General features: G+C 45.9%; 1 protein-coding gene across 9 annotated transcripts in view; it reads right to left on the bottom strand.

Annotated features, from left to right (window-relative positions):
- The window catches only part of PPARD (peroxisome proliferator activated receptor delta), a 64,652-nt gene that overhangs the window by 5,575 nt on the left and 36,717 nt on the right, over positions 1-22,360 (bottom strand). For 5 of the 9 annotated variants that reach the window (XM_036767870.1, XM_036767877.1, XM_036767878.1 and 2 more), the window contains 3 exons: positions 9,919-10,149; positions 2,212-2,363; positions 316-454 (listed from right to left, as the gene is read on the bottom strand). In XM_036767870.1, coding sequence (XP_036623765.1) covers positions 316-454; positions 2,212-2,363; positions 9,919-10,048 — 421 coding nt within the window. In that variant the 5' untranslated portion in view covers positions 10,049-10,149. Of the gene's footprint in view, positions 1-315; positions 455-2,211; positions 2,364-7,558; positions 7,614-9,918; positions 10,150-10,366; positions 10,444-13,272; positions 13,345-20,833; positions 21,031-22,360 lie in introns of those variants that run through there. The other 4 variants (XM_036767879.1, XM_036767872.1, XM_036767875.1 and 1 more) reach the window with 4 other exon arrangements.

Raw genomic sequence — 22,360 nt, 5'->3', positions numbered from 1 at the left:
TCAGGAGCTCGCTGTCAGGAGAGGTCTCCAAGTGATGGCTGGTGGCCACTTATGGAGGGTAAGAAGGGAAGGGGATACTGTTTCTGGTGCTGTTATTCTAGAAGACCTGAGGTCCTATCCATCACTGAGATTCCAACCCAAGTACACGCTCTTTGTGCCTGAAGCACAGGCAGGCTGAACACTAGCACTCACCACGATGATGACCCTTCTCCAGGACTGACCAGCATGAGCCGCCCCACCTTCCCTCCACTTTTCCCCACGGCAGAACCATTCCTGACAGTCCCAATGTCCCTGGCACTGTCTCTGAGCCCTCACCATTGTGAGACATGCCCAGTGACAGACATTTCTGAAAGCGGCAGTGCTGACACTTGTTGCGATTCTTCTTCTGGACCTTGCAACTCCGGTCACATTTCTCATACTCGAGCTTCATGCGGATGGTCCTGCGGAAGAAGCCCTGGAGGGCAGGAACAGAGAGAGGCATTAAGGCCCTAGAGTCCTTAGAGTTCATGCAGGGCTAGCAGAAGGTGTGCCGAAGAAAGGCTTGTGGAAGACTCATACCCAGCTCCAGCCCTCCTTCCTCCTTCTACCATCAGACTCCAAACAACATGCCTCTGGCTTTACCACACATGACTCCCGGACTGCTAGCTGGTCAGTCCCCAGTCTCAGCCTTGTGCTCTGCCAGACTGGTCTGCTGAACTCTGGATTTTCATTTGTTACATTTGCCCTCTCCTTCCGAGCCCCAGCTCAGGTAACCGATGCTCTACAAAGCCACCCTCATTTCTCCCATCCCTTTTACTTTAACTTTTTTTTCAATTATTTTTTTTTCATTTACAACACTGTTCCACAAGTTTTTGAGTAACAAATTTTCTCCCCCTCCCTGTCCTCTCCCCACCAAGACGGCATGTAATCTGATACAGATTCTACATATACCCTCACATTAAACTTCTTTTCCCAATAATCAAATTGTAAAAAATTACAACCAATGAGATGAACCATGAGAAAGATGTGACAAAACCAAAAATAAAATTAAAAAAAGGGAGAGCAAATAGTTTGTCTGCATCTGCATTCTTTCTCTGGATGTGGAGCGCCTTTTCCATCACGAGTCTTTTGGAGATGTCTATCAAAGGCAGTCATCACAGAAGCAGTGTGTCTGTGGTTGTGTACAATATTCTCCTGGTTCTTTAACTTTTTCCTTAATGCTTGTTTGGGCCACACTCAAAGGCTCTGAGAGCACAGTTCTGGGCTTCTCTCTGCCCTCCTCGTATTCTACACAGTATTATATGTATCATACATGTCTCAAATCCTTTTCATCTTTATACTCCCAGCACCTACCATGGTGCCTGATACTGAATGTCTGCTGAATTGAACTGAATAAAATAGGTTCGATGAAAATGCTATGCCTGCCAGTGGCATGAACAGAAACATGAAATTTGTACAAGTTTTGAAATAGGGAAGAAAACTGGTTAGGATTTTGTTCTGTTTCTGGAGGGGGAAAATGGAATGGAAGAAAAAAAATTAAGGGTAATATATAAAATGCTTATTTTTAAAATCCCTTACAGTTCCAATTTACTTGGTTAATTTAGGAACACAAAGACGTATCATATTTAACTTGAGTCGCACATAAATGCGGTACGTTTAGTTTGTAAAAATCTCAGGAAAATGGAAACACATTTTCCTCCCTTTTGAGGGAAGGGGAAGGGATAAAAATAGGGCAGGCCTCAGAAAAGAACACTCCTAATTCTTTCCAACTTTTTCCAGGCTTTCAGATTTTTAGGCCGAAGAAGTCCAACTGAGTCACTAGCTCAGCAAGGGGGTCCCTGATGACATCTCTGCTGTCATTTCAGGTGAGGTCCCAAGGGGGGCGCTGGAAGCCCAGAAGGAGGCCAAAGGGAAAGGTCATAGAGGAAGGGACTGCCCGTGCCAAGGATGGCCAGCAGAGGGCAAGAAAAGGAGAACAGAGCTATCCTCGGCCCCTTCCCCTCCAGTGGGCTCCGCACCCACCTTCAGGAACGTTTGGCCCAGAGCTATAATCTTGAATCTGCCAACAGAACCTGGCAGGGTGTCCAGGGGTGCTACAGTCGGGATGAGGGCTGCATGAAGTGCAGGCAAAAGCCAGCAGCCGTCGGAGCCCCCCAGGCCGCTTGCTCTTTAATGACCCCCACCCTGTTTCTTCAACTGCTCCACTGGTAGGGTCTGAGCTCCCGGCCATACCTTGCAGCCCTCACACGCGTGAACGCCATAGTGGAACCCCGACGCCTTGTCCCCACAGACCCGGCATTCCATGTTAAGACTCCCGGAGGAAGCTCCATCACAGCCCATCTGGAGTTGATCCGACAGAGAAGGCGAGGAGCTCTGAGAGAGGTCTAAAATGGCAGGACACAAAACACACTGTTCATACCCTGCCAGCGTGGGCCTCCAAGGATGACTGATGCCCAGGACTAGGTTGTGACCCAGCGGGTGGGGGATGTTCCACTGCCTGCCTCATACAGCTGGTTTGGAGGGATAGGGGTTCTGTTGGAAGTGGTTGGTTCTGTTTGGGGAGGACGGGGGAGAGCTTTCAGACAAGGGCCCTGTTCCAGTGCCTCAGCTGCACGCGATCCTTAGAAAGTGGCTACTCCTTGTTTGGGGACGTGTGGCTTGCTTTCTGCAAGCCAGAGTCTGGTGGGGAAAGTCAGAGTCACATGGGCTACAGGGTTTGGGGAAAGAAAGATGACAACAGGCTGCAGGCTTTGCCTGCCTGCCCATGGGCTGTTTGGGGGCACACGACTCCTGTCTGCTGCTTAAATCAAATTAAACCCTATACCACAAGGAGTCCGCTAACAGCGTCTCTCATTCTCTGGCTGGGGCATTTCTAGTCAAGAGGCCCCTGCTTATCATCACAGGACCACAGCAAGCGAGTGCTGGGAGGAGCCTTAGAGATCATCTGCCTAAACTACCTTATTTTACTATATTTTTTACAGATAGGTCCACACAGCAGTTTATCCACTCAAGAGTGTGACACACTCCATCTGTAGGTGATAGACATGTGTGTCTCAATTCCACAGATGACGTGTGTGTGTAAGATTATCAACTATCTTTTTCTTTAGAATATTTTTTTGTTGCTGCCATAGTCAACTTCAAGTCTTACTTTATGGACCGTACAGAGCTTCTCCACCTTTGGCTGCAAAGTATATGTAATCAGTATGGTATACTGACCACAAGCGTGGTGACGTTCATGTGCAGAGTTGCCTTTTGGGTTGTTAAAAAGTGTTTGCTATGACCAGTGAGTTATCTTGACAAGATCCTATTGGTCTCTGCCCCGCTTCATTTTGTACTCCAAGGCCAAGCTTGCCTCTTACTCCAATTATCTTTTAATTTCCTAATTTAGGAATGTGACATCTTTTTTGGGTGTTATTTCTACATGTTGTAGGTCTTCAGCTTTGGCCCTTTTAGCATCGTGGTTGGAGCATAGATTTGGTTATTGTGACGGTGAATGGTCTTGTCTTGGATTTGAACAGATATTCTGCTTTTCTCACCCTTTCATGTATTCTTGGGCTCAAAGATCCCTGTAGACCGTGACTACGGCTATGAAGGAAGAAAGAAAAGCTATGGCAAGTCTGGAAAGCATGTTAAAAAGCAGAGACATCACTTTGCCCACAAAGATCCAGAGTCAAAGCTATAGTTTTTCCAGTAGCAGTGTATCGCTGAGTTGGACTGTAAGAAGAGCTCAGCATCACAGAACCAATGCTTTTGAATTGTGGGGCCAGAGAAGACAATTGAGAGTCTCTTTGTTCAGCAGGTATATAAGAAGGTTTACATTCACTTTTTGACAGTCTCTGAACAGCAGGGAGGTCAAATCGCTCACTACTTTAAAAAAAAATTAATTCAGGCTATTTACTGGAAGGTCAAATACTGAAGCTGAAGTTTAAATACTTTGGCCACATAATGAGAAGAGAGACTCACTGGAAAAGACCCTGCTGTTGAGAAAGACTGAAGGCTTGAAAAGGGGACAGCAGAAGATGAGATGGAAACAATGAATGAACATGAACTTGGGACAGACTTTAGGAGAAAATGGAAGACAGGAGGGTCACAAAGAGTAGGTCATGACTGAACGTCATCATCAACTACCTTATCTTACAGAGGAGGTAGCTGAGGTCCAGAGAGGAGAAGCAGTGGCAGGCTGACACCAGAACTGGGGTCTCCTGACTGCAGAACTTCACTCAGGAATCGGCAAGCTTCTAATTCTTTCCTACCACCCACAGTGGTTAATTAGAAGGGGCATGATACGCATCTACCCGTGTTTCTTCTTCCATCAGACGACTCATCTTGTCCAGAATGCTTATTAGCACCTGCCTAGGAAGCTAGCCAGCTGCGTGCACAGGTCTGTGTCAGTGTGCCATGCCACAAAGCCTACTCTAAGAACTCTGCAGCTGAAGATAAGGAGCTCTCCCCCAGCTTTTCCCCAGGATTAGATCCTCCTTGGATCCGCTCCACTCCTTGCTGCTTTAGTCCTGCTTACCTTGCGTTAGAGACCAACGAAGTAGAAAGGGGGCTGAGTATGACTGAGAAGGACGGGGAGACCCCAAGGGGCTCTTAGTATCTCAGTTCCCAGCCAGCTGCCCAGATATTGGTGGGAAGGCTGGATAAGATACAAAGGGGGCATTTCACACCATCATCAAAGGGGCCAGCAGTAATCTAAACTGGATCCTCAGAGCTTTTAGACAGAGATGGTCCCTGGTGCTAAATCTTGTTAGATGCTGTGAGAATCAAGAGAAGCCTGTAGTGATGTCTGACGGAGAGTGCCATGTTTATATTTCATTCTGTGAGGGTTTTACTTGAGGTGTGTTTTGGCCTTCTCTGAGAAGCTGGGGGAGGGATGGGAAGGAGGAGTCCGATGCATTTTCTGAAGAAAGGTTATTTCCATTCTCTCTTTAGTCACTGACCAAGCTTTACTGTTTATGTTGCATTGACAATGGAATCCCATTCTAACACTCCAAGAGATCTACGATCTCACCTGTGTGGACACTCCCTTCAACAATACAGATCCCAGCCCAACCAGGCTCACTTATTCTGTGAGATTCTTATCCCAGCCATAAATCTGCTGGGGCCCCTCTCTCATTCCTTTGACATCACCTTGATATTACATAGATACCAGTGGAGAACTCAGGCAGAAAGTAAATTAATTGCTACTGGCTTCTAAGTAATGACAAAAATAGAATCATTATTCCCGTGTGTGTGTGTGTGTTGTGTGTATTGTGGGAGGAAAGGCACTGAGGCATCAGGCTCTGGGTGTCCTTGAACTGTGACACCATTGGTATGGCTAACCTTGGTCCAGATTAACTTCTGCTTGGATGGTCGATTCTCAAGATTCTTCACCACCACCTAATCCTTAGCACTGCTGCCTTGAAAAATGGTCTCTGCCTCACGATGCTCATGCTAGATTTGGTCTGTTAAGCACAAGGAAAGAAGGATGGATTTGGAATTGGAGTCCCAGGGTTTGAGGTCCCCAATCTGCCCCTCACTTGACCTGTATAACCTTGGATAACTAGCTTTTCTGGCAAATGCAAAATGAGATCAGATAAGTCTAAGGTTGTTTCCAGCTCTAAATGCACAAGCTCTGCTGCTCAGCAGTAACAGTGCCTGCCACACAGCACATGCTAAACAAGGCCTGGATGACTTATCTATGAGCCTTCATCACTCTGCCCCCTCCTCTTCCTCTCCTCTCTGGCAGCTAGGTGGCACAGTGGGTAGAGCACCAGGCCTAGAGCAAGGAAGACTTGAATTCAAATCAGCCTCAGAACCAGCTCTGTGACCCTGGACAAGTCACTTGACTGCCTCAGTTTCTTCATCTCTAAAATGAGCTGGAACCCATATGAGGTCACAAAAGCTGGACACAATTGAAAAACGGCTGACCAACACTCTCCTGTCCATTTAATTTGCGTTTAATCAAAGAAAGCCATACAACCTCTTCTTCCTGCGAGTGTGCAGCGCTACCGCCCAAAGCGCCAATGTTCCGGACAGAGCGCTGGGCTGGGGAGACCTGGGTTCTCTGCAGCCAGCTAGCTTTGTGGGCTGGCAAGTCCCCTCCCTTTTAAGACTTCTGTTAGATGGGACACATCAAGCACGATACAAATGTCAACTAGCTTCCTTCTCTATGAAATGAGGGATCTTTAAAGCCCCTCAATCCTGACATTCCTCTACACCTAAGTTTTAATAATACCGGCAATAGTACTAGAAGCGACATAGTTCCTACTGTGTTCCAGGCACTGTGCTAAATGCTTTATAAATACTGTCTCGTAATCCTCACGACGACCCTGGGAGGTAGGCGTTATGATCCCCAGAGGTTAAGTGACTTGCCTACGGTCACATAGCCAGTGAGTATCTGAGGCCACATTTGAACTCGGGTCTTCTTAACTCCAGGCCCCAAACTCTATCCACTGAACCATCCAGCCACCATATCTCATATCCTTGAGCCTGTCATGTCTGCCTCCTACTACTTCTAAAGATCCTACCTCTACAAGGAAGCCTTCTCTAACTGAAACAGCAGAATTTACTGTAGCCTGGAATGTCCTCAGATAATGCATGAACTCCTCTGAGTTAATTGTGAACGTAAATGAGTCACCTCATAAACAGCCGGGTCTTACATGGCAAGGGTAAGCACGCAGCTACTTACTATGCCCTTTAATTGATGTATTTGTTTAATATACTCCTAATTATCTCTCTCCCCATCAGAGATGGGAGGGTTGTTTATTGTCGTAGCTTGGGAGTATGGACAGGGAATTCCTGCGTTTGTCTTGCTTTGTACAACCTCACATCCAAAGGCACCGAATAAAGGCTTTTGAGACTGAGCTCAGGTCAGAACACATCTCTACCAGTATATATAGCTGGATTACAGAAAAGTATCTTTCCATTACCTGGGGTCTTTAAACCAGACAGACAGGGCTCCACTTTAGCTTGGGGGTTAAGGGGTGGGGAAAGGAATCGCAGAGGGTCACCTGTACCTCTTCAAACTCAGGTTTAAGCTGTTGAAAATATTCATCCACAAAAAACTTTAGAGCTGGAAGGGACTACCTTGTTTTGGGAAGAAACAGAGGCTCATAAAAGGTTCATACAAATATAAATCCTCACCAATTAGTTCTGAAGGTTCTTTATCCCTGCTAGCAGACAATACTTCCCCATGCTGGAGCTGCTCTGGAAAGCCCCTTTTGTTTCTTACAGTCAGCAGATTATGCTTCAGCTACGTGCGGGCCTGGAAAGGCCATTTTGAGCCCTTCTGGCAAGGAGGGTAGTGGTGTGTGGGATAGAATAATCACCACACCAGAAATGGGGCAGATGGGGGAGATCTATAATAAAGGTAGTGATATACAAGGGAGAGGCTTGAGACAACGGGCTCTGAATCCCCAATAATGGGATGGGAAGGGTTAGGGTATAGATGTTTTCACAACCAAGGAGGCAGGACAACGGAGTCATTAGAAGAGAGAGTTGACAGTTCCTGCCAGTAGCCCAATGAGGGTAACAGCCTATCTCTTAGTCTGAGGCTGCCTGTAAGTAACTTATAAAAAGCAGAGGAATCCCTCACCTCTAGAATGGTGTTCTAGGCTGGCCCTTACGCCATAGCTGTAGCACTGATTGGGCTAGAATGAGAAAGCAGAGCCAGCTGAGACCTTTTAGCAGCAACAAAGGTGAGCCCTGGGCTAGTTATCTCAGTGGCTTTCCCCGTGTGTGTCCCTGGGAAAAGTCCTGAGCACTAAACTATGCTAGGGCTGCCTGGGGCACAGAGATCTGGGCAAAGCTGACTACGTGACAACATAAATGAGTTACATTCTTAACATTTTTTGAGCCCTCCTTATGCCTGAAAGGCCAAGGGACTAAATTAAAGAGAGGGGAGAGGGCTAAACAGTCAGATAGAACTGTGCTGGTTAAAGCCTGTAGGGTAACTGAGATTCTCTTTTGCATTGTCTTTTTACTGTACAATAAACACCTTCCTGTCTCTGTTCTGGACCAAAGAAAACTTTCAACCTGTGCCTGTCCCATTTCACTATTAATTCATTAATAAACAAGAATTTATTAAATTCACGGTACTGTAGGAGTAAGCAAGAAAGAAAGCATGGCCCAGGGTGGCATGTGACTCTCCCTATCCCAGTGGCCACCTGAAGGCACACTCATTGTCAGGGCTCTCAGCCTCCAGTTGTGACTTAGCCTAGCTTTCTGGCCTTCTCTTCCCCACCATTGCCAGCTCCAGCACAAACATGCCACTTTGACTCACAAGTGGCAAGTCTGTCTTTTAATTTAAGACCTAAGGGTGGTGGGCAGCATTCCCACTTGGGTGCCAGTGTGAACCGGAAGTGACACACCTCTGGACACCAGCTACTGTTTGCCTGAGCACAAATGAAGATGAACATGGCAAGCTCTAGGCAAAATTGCAAACGCAGATGAATTCGGTAGCCCTGGCTCCTATTTTCGATTCCTTCTTCTCCTGAGGAGGCATGCTGTCTGTAGATTACTCCAGGGCCACAATGTCTTCTGGCTTTCTAGCCTACTCCTCTTTATCAAATGAGGGAAGACTTGATTGTAGTCAGTAACATCTGGCCTGAAAGCCATTCACCAGCCCAATTTGTCCTGAAAAGACTTATCTAATTGTGAAATGAAAGGCTTACTGCTCCTCAGTTAAAGGAATTTAAGGAATCAGCCAACAGGTTGGAGCAGGGGGCTTGTCTTTGCCCTTGCAATCCAACTAGGCCTAAGACTAGCCACTCTTTGGTCACTTGGGGATAACTGGGATGAGAGGTACCAGACTGGGAGGAAGCCAAATGCCATTTCTACTCACCTGGGAAGCAGGAGCTGTTACACTCGATGACTCTCTATCCCTGGGGACATGCCAGATGTGAAGAGAAGTCTGCTCCACTTGGAACAGGTCCTCCTGACTGGGGGGCCGCCCTATCTTCTCATCCCTATGCTCGAAGACTCTCAATGACAGGAATCTAGAACTCATCCTAAACTGTTCTCCCCTCTTGTGCCCCCCCACCAATGGCCAGGATGTTCTATACCTGTTCACAAGTGAATGGTGATCAAATTGTCACCTTCCTTCCCCTCACCCTAGGACCTCAAGCAATCCCTAAATGGTAGAGTTCACAGTTCCTGCTACTTCAGCACCTTGGGGAGGAGGGCAAAAAGCAGGTGGATGTGGGACCATCTGGTGGCCAGGAGAGTGGCAACAGAAAGGAATGGCAGGAGAGGAATGAATGAAGGCATAGGGAATTTTTGGCCAGGAGTACTAGGGGGAAGGGCAGCCTGAGAGGCGAGTGAACTGCAACTAAGAATCACTGTCTTTTAATTTAACTGATGTTGTATCTCTAAGGATTAAATCGCAAGGTACTGCATCAGGGAGAACAAGACTGACACTGATCACAAGGTCTAGAGAAAGAAGGTAAAAAGAGAAAAGCAGTTGGTTTGGCTATGGGAGAATGGTACTGGATCACAGCCGCAGACCCGCACCTCTGAACATCCACGCACAACTGTCACGCTGCAATACCAGAGTTACCAATGTGTCAGATTAGCTGCTAGAAATTTTATTGTTATTTGATTATAACAATAAACTCTTCTCATGCACAGGGTCATCCTATGACCTTACTAAAGCAGCCCAGCTGTCCACTGACAACTTTTAAAAGAGCATCCATTGGTAGTACACACAGAAAGTGTTCAGGAAAGTCCAATAGCTAGAAATCTTCTCTCTGAGGTCTTCTTGAGCGGGGGCAGAAGGACAGAGCCAGGTTACCAGGCTCCTGGAACTGATTTCTGGAAATGTCCAAATGTTCCAGGCAGTGGAAAACTTGGTGGTAGGGCAAAGTGGCCTGACCCCTTGTTGTCCCCATCCCACTACGGCTCCCTTCCCTGCCTCTGGTTCATCTGTTGCCTAGGTTCTAGCCTCCTCCCCCTTACCTGAATAGCTGCTGGAAGGAAGTGAACTCTCCTGTCCCTCACTTTGGTCTGGAGCTCCTTCTGCCACTGCCACTTCCTTTTTCTCCTCCTTTTCCCTGATCTCAGGTACTTCCTTTTGTAGCTGCTCCATGGTTGATCACCCCTCAGTGCCACGCCTGCCGGCCCTGTCATAGTTCTGGCATCATCTGTATCTGTTCACAGGCGGACCTCTACAGGGGGCTTCCTGTTAGCCTGGGGAGAAGAAAAAGGGGAACAAGGTTACCAGAAGCCGGGCCGGGGTACGGGAGAGAGCCAAGGGTCCATTCTCAGTGGGTAGTGTCCTGAGAAACAGGGTAGATGGCTCAGGAAGAACAAAGACAAACCTCTTGCTCTTACTAAGGCATAAGAAAAAGCAGGACTAGACAGTCTTCTCAAACTTAGCCCTATGGTTACCACTCCTTCCACTCACACTGTCATTTCTGCCTGCTGATGGTTGAACTGGGGGCTGTGGGATTTAGGACGGCTTCTCTCCTGCCTCTCGAAGCACCTTGCCCATCCATCCACATGGGAATGTCAGGTGTCTACAGAGTTCAGTTCACGCTGAAAGTCAAAGCCTCTTGGAATCATTTGTTTGCCAGGGATCAAGGGCAGGCATTTCAAAGGATGAATGCAGGACTTCCTGAGAAGAATTTGTGGGATTCAAGGTCATGATAATTATTTCAATCTATTTAATATCTATTTTTTAAGTTCGGAAGGCTACCTGGAAACAAATAACACTGTTGTTACAACTAGCCTGTGAGGAAGGCAATATAAGCATTGTTATCCCCATCTGATAGGTGAGAAAAAAATGTGAGAGTCAGAATTTCAACCCAAGTCTCTCCTAACACCAACTCCAGTGTTTCTTCCACTTCACTATGCTCTCTCTCCATTTGGATACTCAACAAGATAGGAAGTTCAAGTTTCTCAAGGAGGAACCTACTGAACAAGTACCATTGACAGACATTGCTCTGAAACCAGGAGAGGGGGAGAAAGAAAGAGAGAGAGAGAAAGGGGGGGGGGAGAGGGAGGAAGAGGGAGGGAGAGAGAGACAGACAGAGAGGTACGTGTGTGTGTGTGTGTGTGTGTGTGTGTGTGTGTGTGTGTGTGTACAGTTCTCATAATAAAAAGAATGAAAAGAATGGAGAATACTGTTAGGTGCAAATTGATAGCTGCAAAACTGATCAGGATGGTGATAGGTGGTTATTTCTGTGGAATCTAGAAAAAGCTAGAGAACAAGAACTTAGCAGTTCATACTATACCGTCCAATACTTAATTTTTATCTCTTCTAAAGACGGCTCTTTGGTTTACTCACAACAACCCTGTGAGGCGAGTAGTCCAAGTGCTATGACCTTTTTTACAGAACTGAGAAAAAGAAAAGACGACTTGCCTACGTCATACAGCTAAATATTAGAACTAAAATTTGAACTCAAATCTTTCTGAATCTGAGGAAATTTGGGACAAAGGTATTAGGTCATTAGAAAGGTGTACTCCACAGTGGGGCTGTGTAGTTCATTAGATTTTATCATAGTTTAAATGATATATCCCTCAAGACCATCCGACATCCTTTTGTTCTGATTTCTCGATGGTTATATAGCTTTCTAATTACTAATTTAGTTTCCCAAGTAAATATCTTGATACTAGAGAAGGGACACACTGAATAGCAGGCTTGGGTATACTGGTTCCTGCAAAGTTTCACTCCCCACTTTCACTTTATTTCTCTTTTATTTGTAATTTTTTATACTCCCCACTTACAACCACCACCGCTTCAATAAATTAGTAAACTGGCTTTATGATTTATAACAAAGTTTCTTGCGAGTGTGGCTGGTGTGAATCAGCATCAGCCCAGGTGAAGCTAGATTTTCTGAACCTGCAAAGCTGAGAGTCAGACTTCAGGACAGTGATAACCCTGAGGTTCAGCTACTCCCAACAAAGTCCATTCTACAAAAACCATTACCCATCTTTAGGTTAGGAGGTCTAGACCAGAGCGTCGAACTCAAATAGAAACAAAACCCTGTGGGCCACACAATGATTTAGAAAACCACAAATTAACATGATATCTATGTTGCATTGTAGTTTTATTTCCTAATTACATTTTAATCTGGTTCAAGTCTAACTCTGGAGTTTTGCCCATCACATGAGTTTGATACCCGCTGGCCTAGATGACCTTGCTAGAGTACTGAGTATATCAGGCAAGAACATCTTTTAAAATTCATGTTTAGCAGTTTTAATCTGATCTGAGATTATTCTGAAAAGAAACTAAAGAACCAGAAAGAACTGGGATGATGCGACCTTTGAGCTGCCTTGGGTGGGATGGACTGGAAGTGGGAGAAGCCCCTGAGAAAGCTGTTGCAATATCCAGGTGTGAGGTAATTAGAGTATAAACTTGGGCAGTGGTTGTAGAATTGGAGAGGACCGATCTGAGAAATGTAATGAGGAAGAAGAAAACTGACAGGCACAGGCAGCAGCCTGGATGTGGGGCATGAACAAAAAACTACTTACAACGCCGCCTGACACATGGCTCCAAGTTAATGTGAGGCAGGGGCCACAGGGAAAGTGAAGCTGGGATGAGAGTAGAAATAATCACCTGGGCTCCAGATCATTTCAGTGTTAGGGGCTGGCAAGCATCTAAGTGGAAATGCCTGGTACACAGGTGAGGAAAATGGGCTGGGCAAAAAGACTGAACAGGTGACAACAAACTAAGTAAATGAAGTCCAGGAGGACACAGGTGGTGGAGGGGGATGGAAATCAAGACTCCCACCCAGGACGTGGCCTCATGAGGCAGTCACAGTTAAAAGACAGGAGCTCCCATTCTGAGGAATCACAAAGTGTCTTGTAAACACCAGTTTGCTATACATTTTAGGGCCATGGCTCAATCTATGGGCTCTGTGGTGGGAAACCAGTGCAGATCTGGCTCCTGGAGTGGTTCTGGGGCTTCTAGCTAAGAGTTTCAGCTCAGTGTCAGGACCGTGAAAGCCTGTTTTCCTCTCCAGATGTGGGTGTTTGTTCCAGCTGTGCTTCCTTGAAGTCTCTAGCACAACTGGGGAGATGGCTTAAGTCTGGGGGACAAAAACCCACAGACCTCGGGTTGCTTAAAACCTATATTTAACTGTCATGTTGCAACCAGTGTCTGGGTTTTGCCAAAGCTATTCGTTTTTATGTTGTCTTTATCGCTGCTCCACCAATGTCCACACAAATGAAGTGCACAATCTCACCCATGTCTCTAGCTTACTGACCCTAGACAAAGTCCCTCAAACTACCCAGCAACCAGATCCAAAGCCATACTCCCTCTCCCACAACTGAACCCCTCCCTCCACTTCCTCTCCTCAGCACACTCACCAAAAATACCAGGCCCTTGCACAAGCTTCGGCATAGCATGACTGAAAAGCCTCGGTCGCTGCTGCCTCCCACGAGGGCTCAGCACTGACTACACCTCCATTCTGCTTCGAGTTTCTACGCCCTCTCCCTGCCCCATAGCACCACTTGGTAGTCTGGTATCTCCTGATCGTGCAAGCCACACCCCCAGCGGCGGCTCCCTCCCTCCCTCAGAGTCAGCACAGGCCTGGGAGGACAGGCTGAGGGCTACCAGGCAGCCTGTCAGAACAGAGAGTGAGTTCTCCAAGGAAGGAATTTCCTGCAAAACAAACTCCCAGGCTGCCCCATTCCCCAAATACAATGAGGAATGAGAAGAACCATTGCTCTGGCCCAAGCTTCTGCCTCGCCTTTGCTTATGTTATTCTCTATGCCTAGAATTTCTCCCTGTTTCCTACCCCCTTCCCTTCTGTCCCCTAGTCAAATTAATCTTTAAAGTCCCATTCTTTAAAATTCTGAGAAATTAATTATTTCTCTCATTTAGTAACCATTAAATCAGTAATTTCCCTTTTTCTACTTCCTCATCCAGAAATCAACCAGTGTGGGATATCTCCTTGGAGATTTACCCAGGCCAAGATCTAATCAGACAGTAAAAGAAATTCTAAGTTTGAGCTAATGAGTGTACTCCTGCTCATTGTGTTGCTCTGACAGGTCTGGGAAAATGTTGATTCTCTCTATTATCAAGGCAGGTAATACGGAAATTGATGTCTCTTTGACCAAGATTGGGGTGACCTAAGTCACCAAGATTGCCCACCTCCCATTGTGTAAACCAATCAGAGTCGATCAGGCACCCCTTGGGAACACCTACTCTTCAAAGGGCATATAAACTGCGAGCCCACTGCCATTTGGTCTAAGAGAGACTGCCAAATGACCATCCTTTTAATAATAATGTGCTGGCCTTATTAATAAAATTATTAAATTACCCAGGAACTATGTCTCTCGAACATTTTTAATCGCCACAAAATCCCAACCTCTCCTAAAACCCTTTCTCTGACCCACTGTTGGCAATAACCTTCCTCCTCTTGGACCTCACACAGAATTGTTTATATAATATTTTGTATTATTTTTATTACAATTACATATAACATGTCACATCCCTCTATTAAACTCTAAGATCCTTGAGGGAAGGACTTGATTTTATCTAAACTCTGTATCTCCTTAAAGCCTAGCACAGCATTCCACATACAGGATGCACTCAATGTCTAATGAAATGACCTTCTAATCTTCTGAATGCTGCGAAGGCAGATAAAGGTCATAGACACAGCTCCTCTTATGCTACAGAGAGAAGGTGAAAAGATTCTCTTCCTCGTCCCTCATTACATTCCACCTTGGATCCACCCTCTACCCCCATCTCCCAAATTAGGCTGTAAGCTCCTTGAGGGCAAGTAGTATAGTTTTTCATACATCGCTTAATCCTGCCTCAGAGGTTTATAACCTAAGAGACAGTAAGAAAGTTGCAAACATTCTGGATTTCAGTTTCCACATCTGTAAAATAAGGGAGTTGGACTGGCTGACCAGGCCCCTTCAAGCTCTGTATCTAAGATCCTATAAATTGCTAAAGCCTAACCTGAGGGGCACCAGTGCCAGAGAAAGTAAGTAAACACAGATGTGCAAGCACACCGACAAACAAGGAGGAGAACATACAGCCAATGGCAGAGCTGGCCACCTCCATTCAGGGCCAGTGGGCCTCACCTGGGGCAGCTCAGTACCTCCCTGCATCTGGCACACCCAAAACTGTGAAGCACCAGCAGAGCGTCCCAGCTCAGGGGCAGACCGCAGACATAAGCAGAGTATAGCCTGAGCCTGCTATGGGGAGGGAGGCCAGGGATGAATGAATGCAAGGAGATAGCGACACAGTGCGTCAGCATTACAGGTCCTGCCAAAACCTGTCCCAAGGTTTCCGGGGAAGGGACTCTACCCCCAGGCACTGGGTTGGGGTTGGCTAGAGCAGTGTTAGGCCTGGGCCTTTCCAGTACTAAAAGTCTGAGGAGGGTTTGGAAGTCATGGAAGAATGGAATAAGCTTCAGGTTCTCATGGGGATGGTTTAGTACCAAGGACTGAGCACCTATCACATGTAAGGCCTTATGGGATGGCGCTGGGGAGGAACACACAAAGGAAGGCTGTGTGGAGAAGGCAGGAGAGAGATGAACTGGACCTCCAAGGATACACAGAATATCAATCCAGGGACAAGTGTGAAGGGCATTCAAGGCAGGAGGGGCAGCAGCTGGAATGGCACTGAGATAGATAAACTCATGTCATATTTTAACATCAGCCAAAAGATCTGTTTGGCTAGAAGGGAGAGTGTGTTAGGAGAGTAGTGAGAGGTAGACTGGATCAGGAAGAAGCATATGGTCTGAGCCAGTTTTGTGTCATAGGGTCAGAAGCAAGGATACCTTTTAAGTCTAGAATTAATTAAATTCATATTTATTAAGTGCCGACTACTTGCAAGATTCTAGGTCAGGCACTTGAGAGTACAAAGATGAAATAAGACAAAGTTCAAGGCGCTTATAACTAAAACTGGATGAAGGATAAGATATGCACCAAAATTAAGGCAAGGCACAATGCAAAGACCAAAGAAGTCCAGACAGTACTAAGAGAAAGGTGAGGAGCGAGACATCACTTGCAGCTGAGGGCTGGGGATAAAGAAAAGTCTTCATGGAAATGGCAACAGAGGTAGGCCCTGAGGACAGGGAAGGACTTTATCAGATGGTGAATGGATGGTCCAGGTGGCAGCAACACAATGTGTGAAAAAAGGAGGATGAGCCAAAACTGGAACTGAAGGTGGGAGCCAGTCTGCGGAGGGCCTCGAGTGCCAGGATCAGTCATTTATGCCATGTTCAGTAGTCAATGGGAGTCAAAGTTTCTGATTACAAAGGTAACGTAAAATAGCAGCACTGTGATGGGAATACTATCATGGGCACCGCCAAGCTGCCAACCCACTGTCGATCCAATTAGGGAGGCAGAAACGACAACACGCTTCAGGGGTGGCTGGGAGGTAGGAGGAGGACTTCCGCTTCACAAATGAAGGTATTTTCATGCCGGGCTGGCATTCAGCGCTTGCTTATCCTAGCCGTGTGCAACAGCTGATATTTAAGTGTACAACCTGATGACGGTGTTTTTACACATGGCATTTCATTCAATCCCCACACTCTTGTGAAAAATGAATTGCATTTTAAAGGGGAAACCAAGGCTCAGGGAGCTAAAGTCACTGCTCCTGGTTATAAGGAGTCAGGGCTGTGACTCGAACCCAGGTCTCTCTTGGCCGCTGCCTCTCTGGATGGATGCTCAAGTCAAGGACTTCACCTCAGGTGACCCAGGAAATGAAAGATTCCTTATCTCCCTATCAGTTGAGGTAACCAGTCAGGAATCTGCCGTCCAGAGCAGAGCTTCTCTTTTGGAGTAGGGTCCCAATTCTCCTTCCCTGCATAAGTTACTCTCCACTACCTCCCCTTGAAGTGGACTTGGTCACTGTCACTATCTTCCTTAGCCCAGCCCAGCTCAGTGGGTGACCTTCAAGCTTTGGTGAAAAGATGAAGGGAGGGGTGGCTATTGCTCTCCTAGGAGAGGGCGCCACCCTGATATTCCCACAGTCTCTCTCTTCCTTTCACCCTCTTTCTTTCAATCATTAATCCACGAGGCCGGACCCAGCGGTGTCCATCTAAGAAACATGTCCTAGTTTTTCCAGGCCAATGACTCTCGAGTGCTCTCGTCTCTACGTGCCAAAACAAGTCAACATCCTGCCGTCTCATCAGAGGCACAAGGTGCCTGTGACCTTTCTACATTCAGGATGAATCCATACCAATGTGGTTACATAACGATTCGCAATATCCTGGAAGCTTATGCTGTGTCATACTCAAAGTAAATCCAAAGAGGATGCGGGAGATGAGAAGATTTAGAGCTGGAATGATCCTCTAACCATTTTACAGACGAAAAACTCCAGGCCCGGTGAGGGAAAGTAGAGGGAACTCACAAGTTTCTACTGTCAAACCTAGTTCTGGACAAAAATCCCCTCTACAACCCAGATGACAAGTGGTCACCTAGCCTCTGGAAGACCTTCAATGAGGAGGAAGCCTTTTCCACTTTAGGAAATTTTCCCCTAAATTTGGCTCTTTTCCAACTTTTCCTCATTGCTCCTCCATGTGACAGTTCCTCAGATGCCTGGAGACAGCTATCAGTCTCTTCCTTCCTCCAATTCTTCTCTTTTTCAAGCTAAATACCTGCAGTTCTTTCATCTGATGCTCACATGGCATGGACTCACAGCCATTCACCACCTGGCTTCCTTTTACAACACATTCTCCCATTTTCCAGCTTACCAAAGTCCTTCCTAAACGCTGGCGCCCAGAACTGAACATGATCCTCCACTTGTGTGTGGTCTGACCAGGGTAAAGTACAGTGGGGCCAACAGCTCTGCCTCGCTCAATGCAGCCCAAGATCACACTGGCATTTTTGGTTTTTCTATCACAATGCTGGAACCTGCAGTCCACTAAACCCCAGATCTTCTTTTTCAGACAGACTGCTGTTCGTACCTACCTTTGCCATCCTGTACTTGTGAAGTTATTTGTTTGTTTTTTGACCCAAGTTAAAGGGTCGAGGAATTAAAAGTGTGAGGAAAAGATAAAGAAATCGGAGTATTTTAGCTCCTTATAATTAAATTCTATTTTACTGGCTTCAGCCTAATGTTCTGGCCTTTCCAGATGTTTTGGGATCCCAGTTCTGTCATCGTGTCCTAACTATTCTTCCCAACTTTGCGTCAATAGCAAATCTGGTCAAGATGGAGTCCATGCCTTTATACAAATATTGATAAAAATGCGAAACATTACAGGGCTGAACAGATCCGTGGGCTACTCCACTGAAGGTCTCCTTCTAAGATGACATGGAATGACTAAATACCATTCTCTGAGTCTAAATCCAAGGAAGCCTCTGGCTTTCTGTGACCCACTTACTCCTCGTTTGCCCTGAGCAGTGAGTAAGTTGGAGGATGGACACTGAGCAGGCTCCCACAACCTATTCTGGGGAAGGAGTCAGTAGCTCCCAGTTAGAAGTGATGTTGGAACTGAAAATAAAATTGAATTTGAAAAAATAATAACAGATTATATTAATAATATATTATTGTATATAATATTATGAACATAAAATAATTTAATATAATTAATACAATATATAGTAACAAATTGAAAAAATAATAAAAAATAATTTTAAAAAAGAAGTGATACTATTTTTGAGGCTTTGGCAAACCAAAGAGAGCTCTGCAGGCTGTGAAAGGCGGAGGGGATGAGGATTCTGTCAGGAGACTGGTGAGGCTGGCCCAGGATATACTGAGCTGAGGAATCCTGGGTGCCCGTGAGGCAAGAGCCCCACACTTGGAGCCAGTATTTGGTTGGGAGAGAAGAGACATTGCTCTTGGCTCAGAAGGAGGCTCACTGGCTGTACCACTAGGAAGTAGAGTATAGAACATCTTAAGGGAAGAAGAAACAATCCAGCCCACATTGGGGAAACCATACCACAAAAGTACCAAACCCAAAACTAAATGGCGATGCTCTAAGAACGGCATGGAGCTGTTAAGAATATCAGGAAAAGGTGGTAGAGAGCTCAGGAAGAGAAGAAAGACAGCTGCCTTCAGGGTTTGAGACAGGAAGAGGACTCAGTATAATTACCTAGAGGCCTGGAACAGTACAGACTTTGGAAGCAATGCTCTGACTCTACTCCCAGGAAAAGCTAGGCTGAGGGGCAGTGGGGACAAACTCTGAAGAGAGATCCCTTTGAGTCCTTTTCCTGCACATTAAGGAGTCATTCAGGTTTTCTGTTATCCTTGGCTTTCAGTTCCCAGAATGCTCAGAAAGGCAAGGCCAACTGAGGGGCAAAGTGACTAACTACCTGCCACCTTTACTCACTGACCTGAAAAAGGAAGATGGAAGCAGGAGCCCCAGAAAAATCTGCCATTAGAATGAGGGGAAGAAGAGAGGAAAAATCATTAGATAGAGGGATAACCGTACAACGGAACAAGCCTGAAGCTGGGCTGCCAGTCAGACATAAAAAGTGGAGACTGCATGATGTTGGGGACAGAACACTAGGGTTCTAGTCTCAACTTTGCCACTATGTGTTCCTAGGCAAATCACTTCCCATCTCTGGGCCTCAGTTTCCCCATCTGTAAAATGATGAGATTTGAGTGGATGGTTTTGGGTTCATGCCATGGAAGGACATGAAGATGTTTAGCCTTAAGAGGAGAAGGCTCCCGGAGACGAGTACCCAGGGGCTTTCATGAAGAAGGAGGATTTGTTTTTGTTCTCTTTCACCTCAGAGGACAGTACCATGATCTACAGAAAGAGGCAAATTTAGGTCTAATGTCAGGAAAACTCCCTAACACTGAGGGCTAACCAAAAGCGGAACGGAATGCCTCAGGAGGGAGTGGGCTTCCTCTCACTGGAGGACCCACTTGTGTGCTGTAGGGAGAATTTGTTTTCACAAAGGGTTGGGCCAACATGGCCGGTGACGTCCCTTCTAACTCTGAATTTCTGTGACTTAGTCTCTGAAGTTCCTTCTAGTTCCACCATTCGTAATTCTAATCTCCCAGAATTTTTTTAAAAAAAGCATTTATCATGTTTTGAAGGCTATGGCACCCAGACAGCCCACTGTTTTCCCCATGTTCCCCTAGAGCCTCTGATACACTGAATGGAGATCCAGTTTTATCTGGATTTTAAATTCCCAGAGGCTGAAGATATTAGCAGAGTTAAGTGGACTCAGAACTGGCAGATTCTTTTATATTATGTTCCAACCTATGACACCTCCCCTTCTACAGAAAAGGCTTTTTCTTAGATGGTTTAGCTAAGTCCTTCATTATTTGCTCTTCTCTGGACTTCATAAAGGGCTTCTTTTTTTCGCCTATCTGATGTACTTACATAACATTGTACATTATTGCTATCTGTCTCAACAGTGTCTTATCCTTCTATTAGAGGGTTGAGATCAGATCTTAATCTAAACTTTGGATTTCCCCCAGTACCCGCTCTGCACAGAGTAGGCACTTAATAAATACTGGCTGAGTATGGAGGTAGCATTTAAGCTGCGTGACTATATTTGCTTACTGAAAGTTCAGTTCTCCCTGGAGTCAGGGATATGGACTGAATAACGTAAGATCCCCCCCCCCCCAAGCAACCCACTAGCTCAGAATCATCCATCCGCCTCATTCTTCAAGTCACAACCCTCCCTCCCCTCAAATTACATCACATCCCTTAAGATTTTCCAAGAAGCCAGCCCATTACCAACCTAAACCAACCAGTGAGTAAAATGCAGGAGGGGTGATGGCAGTGGGGGTTGCTTCTCTTCCCTAAGATAATATAAAACCACTCTCTTGATATACTGACAAATATCTGGGAAACAGAGATCACAACTTGAAAACCTTCCATGGGAGAGTCAATTAGCATGGTAGGTTTAGCCAGAAACTGCCTGCCACCGAAGCAGTGACAATTAGAGTATTTCTGAACTCCTTCCACAATGACCCCTTCATGCCCATTCAGCGCTTCTGAACACTTACCTGAGCACAGAGGGTTAGAGCACATGCTGCTTCCACTTCTGTGGCATTTACAAACTCATCTCCCAGGGTGTGAGGCAGGCAAATTCTGAGTGTGGGGCCTCATCCTTGTTAACAATAACAGCAAAAACATAATCTGATATTTAAGGTTACACACATCACATCCCTAGGGCTCTGCAACTACACTATGAGGTAGGTATCATTAATTCCATTTTACAGATAAAGAAGCTGAGGATCAGAGAAATGCAATGATTTGTCTAAACTCACACAGCTGCTCAATGTCAAAGGCACAATCTGAACCATCTTCCTGATTCCGAATCCTGGGCTCTGTCCACTATGTCACGTTACCTCTTTATGGGGGTGGGGTACAGCAGGAAGTTGGGGAGCCCATCATTGGTTACTTACCAATCAGTGAAATGTGAAGGGAGAGGACAAAGAGCAAGGCCCCAAGAGCGGACAGGATTACTGAGAGGAACTGCAGTCCTCTGACCACCACCCCCCCCCGCCCCAACAGATCATGAATGGGGACTTAGGTTACAAATGGGAAAACATCAGTACTTCCTGACTTCCAGGAAAAGGGACAGGATAGGAGACGAGCCAAGAGCCAAAGCAGGATTACTACGACAGAGGGCGCACAACAGCGCTTCAAACAAAGAAAATGGCTCAATAATTCAAGGTCCTGGGACAGTGAGGCAAAGACCGAGAGTTTGGGGGGCTCATTTGTCCACGGGATTTCCTCACTAGGAGGAAACTGATCTCACCAGTCCATTGTAAAAAGCAGCTAAGAAATACAACTTGAAGCAAGGTCGTCAACATATATTGCCATAAAAATGCTGGGGACAAGGAAGGGAGGTGGGGAGTATTGAGGAAGCAGAGAGAAACAATCTCTCCAACATGAGGTGGAAGATTTATTGCGAGGGACACACCATAGGAATCAACCTGACAGCAGGTAATGAGGAAGAAGTCAAGTTCCTGCCTTCAAGGAGGGTACAACCCTGAGGAAGAACAGGTTGCACTGGCCTATCCTTCTAGCCTCCTGAGACCTGGTGACCATGATACAAGGCAGTATAGAGTGCTCTACGTACACTGGTGTTGGAAGGGAGAGGTGGCTATCTTCTCTGTAAAGGCTTTGTGAACAAGGTGGTAACTGGGCCAGTCTTCAAAAATATGTAGAATCTTGATGGAGATGGGTAACTCCAAGGAAAAGAAATGGTTTGAGAAAAGAGAAAGAGATGAGAATATGCAAGACATATTCAGAGAACAATGGTGAGGCGAGGTAGACTAGAGACAGGACTAGATTTCCAAGTTAAGTAAAAGCCTTTATTCTGCTGGCAATATGGAGTCTCTGAAGGGAGGGACAGATAATATTGGTATTTTAGGAATCAGTTAAGACCAACTATCAAGTAATAAAGGCCTCAAATAAGCTGGAGATAGTGGAAATGGGTAGGTGTAATTAAGGAATAATTTTTTCAGACTATCAGGGATAAGAAAAAAGGAAAAGAAAAAGAAATTACCCCATAATTTCAAGCC

The sequence above is a fragment of the Trichosurus vulpecula genome, chromosome 7 (assembly GCF_011100635.1).
Source record: "Trichosurus vulpecula isolate mTriVul1 chromosome 7, mTriVul1.pri, whole genome shotgun sequence".
Classification (NCBI taxonomy): domain Eukaryota; kingdom Metazoa; phylum Chordata; class Mammalia; order Diprotodontia; family Phalangeridae; genus Trichosurus; species Trichosurus vulpecula.
The sequence above is the reverse complement of the archived record's forward strand: the minus strand, read 5'-3'. Positions and strand labels throughout refer to the sequence as shown.